This window comes from Haliotis rubra, unplaced genomic scaffold, assembly GCF_003918875.1.
Source record: "Haliotis rubra isolate DU_JTF1 unplaced genomic scaffold, ASM391887v1 Scf1123, whole genome shotgun sequence".
Lineage (NCBI taxonomy): Eukaryota > Metazoa > Mollusca > Gastropoda > Lepetellida > Haliotidae > Haliotis > Haliotis rubra.
The window spans coordinates 216242-223169 of NW_025765030.1; the positions used below are offsets into that span (position 1 = coordinate 216242).

Sequence of the window (6928 nt, forward strand, 5' to 3'; positions counted from 1 at the left end):
GTGGATGCACATTCCAAATGGATGGAAGTTATTCCATTATCGTTAACCACAGCCACAGTCACTATCAAGCATCTCAGAAAAATCTTCTCAACATTTGGTCTTCCAGAGCACATTGTATCCGACAATTGGGCACAGTTTACCTCTGAAGAATTCCAGACATTCTTGAGGAGGAACAACATTCGTCACACTAGGACAGCGCCAAACCACCCAGCTACTAATGGACAAGCCGAGAGAGCTGTGGAATCCTTCAAAATGGCACTAAAGAAAATGAAAAACCAAACAGGTGATGTTCATGACAAACTGCAGAGGTACTTATTCTCATACAGAACGACTGTCCATGCTGCAACAGGGAAGACCCCAGCTGAGTTGCTCATGAGGCGCTCATTACGAACTCGGTTATCAGCGTTGAGACCGACACGAGAAGGATTGATGATCAAAAATGATGATGCAGAAACTGAAGTGCCAAGATTCTTCAATGTGGGACAAGCTGTCTTTGTTTTGAACTTTGGAGTTCAAGGCTCAAGATGGGTACAGGGGACAGTTTTGGAACGACTGGGTGATAGGAATTATCATGTTTCCGTCGGACAACAGGTGTGGAAGAGACATGTTGACCAGATGAGACCACGTCTGGAAGTTTCACGACAGTCAGTACAAGGTAGCCCGGAGATGTCAGTGTTTCTGGGATCAGCAGAAAGCACAGTGATGGCACAGCAACCATGTGTTCTTGTGGGATCTAAGGGGTTGACAGAACCAAAAGTGGAAATTGAAGTCAACCAGAAGCAGGTGTCGGATGCAGAAGAACTAAAGGAGAGGCGTTACCCTACCCGAGATCGACGTCCTCCAGTTCGATATGAGTGTGACAAGTGAAAAGACTGTAAATGTGTTGTCAGTGTTATCAGTAAATATTAGCGCCCAAATTAGGCTATTTTCCTTTCAAAGTAAGAATATGGACATTTCAGTTTACTGCTAAAGACTTTAATTTGTTCAAATGGAAGAGTTTGCTTCTAGTCAGTTTCCAATATTCCAGTTGTGTTAAATTTTCTTGCAATTTTGTAGGAGCAACCAAAAAGTTTCCAGCGGTGAAAACTTAGGGGGGAATGGTGTAGTGTATGGGCTTGTGTGGCAGATACATGTATGGGAGACAACTCCTGCAGCCTTATGTGACGGTAGCGGCAAGCTGATTAGAGTTTCGTCCCTTGGGGACCCCTGCTTGTAACCCCCACTTCCTGAGTAAACGCTCGACGTAGAAGTCATGGTATTTTGTGTTCTGTTCGGCCACGGCCTTGTGTATAAGATTCAAATACACAACAACACCTTCTTGTTTATTGCATAGAGCGACGTTTCGATGTAGATTCTTACACGTTTAGATTGATAACGGTGTAACGATCTATATGGAAACGTCGCTCTATGCAATAAAGAAGAAGTTGTCATCCATAAAGTTGTATGCTTCATTTTTGACTCACCAACTTCTAGAATACCGATCAAACAATTCATTCATAAGCATAAGGAACCAGATCCGCAAGGAGGGGAGCACAATTGGTGTTGCCCTTGTCGAAATGTATGTATGTATGTTGTTTTTGTTTTGTTTTTGATTTTTGTTGTTTGTGTGTGGTGTGTGTGCGCGCGCGCGTGAGTGTGTGTGTGTGTGTGTGTGTTTCCCTAAGTTTGTTATGTGGGATAGTGGTATACAATGTTGAAAAATCAAATGTTTTGACAGAATGGAACTCTGAGATTGTAAAGATAAAAGCAGATCCTTGGAGTTTTTGAGAATCTACGTGGTACTTATTCCGCTTGTCTCAAATACTTTCTGTGAATATCTAGAAAGTCCTTCCTTGATAGTATTAAGGGCTAAGGTCGATCTTTGAGACAGGGATTTGGTGGTACATTTGTTGGACCCAGTAATACAAAAGACATGTTTTCAGGTTAAGAGTCGAACTAAAAGTTGATTGCACCGTTGAAAAGGACTATGTACGGAATGGTGATTCTGATGGGCAATGAAGTAGGTTTGAGTCATGGTTTGGAAGTCTTGACGGTCTTGTTGATTGTCTTTAAGAAATAGTAGGATAACCGTTGAGAGGAGTTTTGTTCAGATGTTTAGATTCCCGTTTACCAGTGGGGTTATTCTGGATGGTTAGGTACATGGTGTTGTCGGAGAGGGTTTTGTTGAGGATTTGAAAAGTATTACCTATCTGCCTTGCCTATCTTACTCCCTTGGTCTATCTTGACACCCTGGTCTATGTTGACACCCTGATCTATCGTACTTCCTGGTCTATCGTTTCACCCTGATCTATCTTACCTCCTGGTCTATCGTTTCACCCTGGTCTATCTTGACACCCTGGTCTATCTTGACACCCTGGTCTATGTTGACACCCTGATCTATCTTACTTCCTGGTCTATCGTTTCACCCTGATCTATCTTACTTCCTGGTCTATCGTTTCACCCTGGCCTATCTTACTCCCTTGGTCTATCTTGACACCCTGGTCTATGTTGACACCCTGATCTATCTTACTTCCTGGTCTATCGTTTCACCCTGATCTATCTTACCTCCTGGTCTATCGTTTCACCCTGGCCTATCTTACTCCCTTGGTCTATCTTGACACCCTGATCTATGTTGACACCCTGATCTATCTTACTTCCTGGTCTATCGTTTCACCCTGATCTATCTTACTCCCTTGGTCTATCTTGACACCCTGGTCTATCGTTTCACCCTGATCTATCTTACTTCCTGGTCTATCGTTTCACCCTGATCTATCTTACCTCCTGGTCTATCTTGACACCCTGGTCTATCTTGACACCCTGGTCTATGTTGACACCCTGATCTATCTTACTCCCTGGTCTATCGTTTCACCCTGATCTATCTTACTCCCTGGTCTATCGTTTCACCCTGATCTATCTTACTTCCTGGTCTATCGTTTCACCCTGGCCTATCTTACTCCCTTGGTCTATCTTGACACCCTGATCTATCCTACTTCCTGGTCTATCGTTTCACCCTGATCTATCTTACTCCCTGGTCTATCGTTTTACCCTGATCTATCTTACTTCCTGGTCTATCGTTTCACCCTGATCTATCTTACTCCCTGGTCTATAGTTCCACCCTGATCTAACTTACTTCCTGGTCTATCGTTTCACCCTGATCTATCTTACTCCCTGGTCTATCGTTTCACCCTGGTCTATCTTGACTTCCTGGTCCATCGTTTCACCCTAATCTATCCTACTTCCTGGTCTATCGTTTCACCCTGATCTATCTTACCTCCTGGTCTATCGTTTCACCCTGATCTATCTTACTTCCTGATCTATCGTTTCACCCTGGTCTATCTTGACTTTCTGGTCCATCGTGACACCCTGGCCCCGATTTCCTGAAACAAACTTAAGTCTGAGTTTTGACTTAAGTGAGAGTATTTACTCTAATTTGAGAAAACGCAGGAAAATGCATTTTAAAAGAACTGAAATCAGTATTAAACTCAAACACAGCAGACAATTTGAGTTTGAGTTACTTAAGTTGTTTGGGCTTTTTTATTTTAAAAATGCAGCTGAGTTAAAACTTCAGCAGTTTCAAATTGTCAAACTCAGTTTGAAATTTGAGTAAAAACTAAAGTTTGTTTCGTGAAATCGGGGCCGGTCTATCTTACTCGCTGGTTTATTTTACTACCTGGTATGTCTTGACTACCTGGTCTGTCTTCACTACCTGGTCTGTCTTCATTACCTGGTCTGTCTTCGCTACCTGGTCTGTTTTGACTACCTGGTCTGTCTTGACTACCTGATCTGTCTTGACTACCTGGTCTGTTTTGACTACCTGATCTGTCTTCACTACCTGGTCTGTCTTGACTACCTGGTCAGTCTTCACTACTTGATCTGTCTTGACTACCTGGGCCCACTTGCACAGAACGATCTTAGCGCTACAATTATTGTAATTCCTTAAGATCGCGATCTTAGGCTTCGGTTACAATCGCCATCTACTTGCACAAAGCAATTGTAGGCTAAGATCATTGTAAGTTACAATCGAAACTTACAATTGGTCCAGACCATTTAGTCATTTTAGAAATGGCATTCAAATTAGTGTCTGTTTCACGCAAATAATCAGCTATACGTTTGGAGATTGCATTTATATTGCATAAAACTGTGTGGTTCGCCTCGACACTTCAACAACACGGAGAATGCACAACCGATTTAACGTCGGATGCATTGTTATTTACTGTAGTGAAACACATAACTATCGAGTCGATATCACAAAGTACTATTCCCACCCAATTCAATGTTGGAATAAGTGTGAAACAACATACCTTTTTGATAATCAAGGAAAGGATACTAGCAAATGGTGTCCGCGTGCGATTAACAATGGCCGTGACCTTTTCATTAACTCAAGAGCAGATAATTTTACTTTATACGCAAGATGGGAGTGGTTTCCCTTGGCATATGCCGTTGCCGTACAGTCTGTCATGCCCATTGCAGAGCTCAACATACTGATATCTCTTTTCGGTCATGGAGTGATTTTGTCTTAGTTTATCATTAAAGTAATCTACAAGTAGATACAAGTTAACGTGCAAAATGAAGTTTCTTTCTCATCCATAAATCTAAATTTGATTATGCAATTTAAATATATACAAGTAGTCATCAAATAGGGATATACACATGATGAGGCATTAAAGATATTTATCAACGCAATAGGGTTAAATAATTAATATACTGTGAATACGTATTTAATAACTACTCTCTTGAATATTATTTAATACACGTATTTCCCTGCCATGCATTCTTTACAACACTTCTGTAGCCATTGTTTTTTATTGTATTTTATTCTCGGATATATTTAGGATTTTACAACCACCCCCAACCCCCGCCACCAACAGCTGCGTATTAAACAATGTCTCATTGACAACCATTGGCAAATCATACATTTAGGTGTTATATCATAAGGAAATACCGTTTATATTTGTTATTTTAAGTTCCATAATTAAGTCACTAAATCTAGATTCAAATTTATTCATGTATTTTTCGTATTTCAGTATTTTCATAAAACATGGGTAGGTATTTCTGTGGTTGCAATATCACATTCTCAGTTCATAAATCAAGACAGTTAGAATGTAGAAAAATATATGCTATCGTCCACGTAATCGGTTCCTTCTAAGATTTCTGGGACTTTTTCATGAAAATTCTGCAAGGTGCGATTGAGGGAGGTATGTATTGTGTGCTGGGACCAGTATCACTTTTATTTGCGCAGCATGCTATGCGCACTTTCAGACAACTGTAGACGGGAGTCGAGTTTAAGAAATTCGCACCCACCGTTGAAGGGTTCGATCTTAGCTAAGATCGCGATCTTAAATACATGCCGTCTTACAATCGCTCTAAGATCGGCTTTGTGCAAGTGGATTAGGGCAAATTGTATGGCGATTGATTGTAACTAAGAGTTGATTGTAGGGGCCTAAGATTGATTGTAACTAAGACTTGCTCTGTGCAAGTGAGCCCAGGGCCCACTTGCACAGAACGATCTTAGCGCTACAATTATTGTAAATCCATAAGATCGCGATCTTAGGCTTCGGTTACAATTGCCATCGACTTGCACAAAGCGATTGTAGGCTAAGATCGTTGTAAGTTACAATCGAAACTTACAATTGGTCCGGACCAATTTAGGAGCTAAGATCATTGTAGTCTGTGACAAAATGGTGTTCAAGTTTCAAGCATATAATCAGCTTTACGTTTGGAGATTGCTTTTATATTGCATAAATTGTACTGTATGATTCGCCTCGACACTTCAACAACACGGAGAATGCACAACCGATTTAACGTCGGATACATTGTTATTTGCTGTAGTGAACCACAGAACTATCGAGTCGATATCACAAAGTACTATTCCCACCCGATTCAATGTTGGAATAAGTGTGAAACAACATACCTTTTTGATAATCAAGGAAGGATACTAGCAAATGGTGTCCGCGTGCGATTAACAATGGCCGTGACCTTTTCATTAACTCAAGAGCAGATAATTTTAGTTTATGGGCAAGATGGGAGTGGTTTCCCCTGGCCTATGCCGTTGCCGTAGAGTCTGTCATGCCCAATCGCAGAGCTCAAGATATTTTCTTTTCGGTGATGGAGTGATTTTGTCTTAGTTAATCATTAAAGTAATCAAAAATTAGATACAAGTTAACGTGCAAAATCAAGATTCAATTTTAATTTCACTTTTAGAAAAATATTTATCAACGCAATAGGGTCATATCATTAATATACTGTGAATGAGTATTTAGCAACTGCTCTCTCGATATATTATTTGATATTCGTATTTCCCTGTCATGAGTTCTTTACAACACTTCTGTAGCCATATTACATTTTCTTGTTATATTGTGAGAAAACCAATACTTCTGAGTATATTTAGGATTTTACACACACATAAAAAAAAACAAAAAAAACCCAGCTGTGCATTAAACAATGTCTCATTGACAACCAGTGGTAAATAATGCATTTAGGTGTGATATCATAAGGAAATATTGTCGATATTTGATATATTATTATAATTTTCATAATTATTAAGTCACTAAATCTAGACCCAAATTTATGAATGTATTTTTTCGCAGTTCAATATTTTCATAAAACATGGGTAGGTATTTCCGTGGTTGAAATATCACATTCTCAGTTCATAAATCAAGACAGTTAAAATGTAGAAAAATATATGCTATCGTCCACGTATTTGTTTCCTTCGAAGATTTCTGGGAATGTTTTTCATGCTAATTCTGCAAAGTGCGACTGAGGGAGGTATGTATTGTACCAGTATCACTCTCTATTTGCGCAATATGCTATGCGCACTTGCAGACAACTGTAGACAGGAGTCGAGTTTAAGAAATTCGCACCTCCACCGTTGAAGAGTTCGATCTTAGCTAAGATCGCGATCTTAAATCCATGCGGTCTTACAATCGCTCTAAGATCGGCTTTGTGCAAG

At 40.1% G+C, this 6928-nt stretch overlaps 1 protein-coding gene across 1 annotated transcript; it reads left to right on the top strand.

The window, feature by feature from the left end:
- The first annotated feature begins 252 nt into the window (after positions 1–252).
- LOC124290391 lies at positions 253–867 on the top strand. Its single transcript, XM_046727100.1, has one exon. It carries the CDS (start codon positions 253–255, stop codon positions 865–867), a length of 615 nt encoding a protein of 204 aa, XP_046583056.1.
- The last annotated feature ends 6061 nt before the right edge of the window (positions 868–6928 follow it).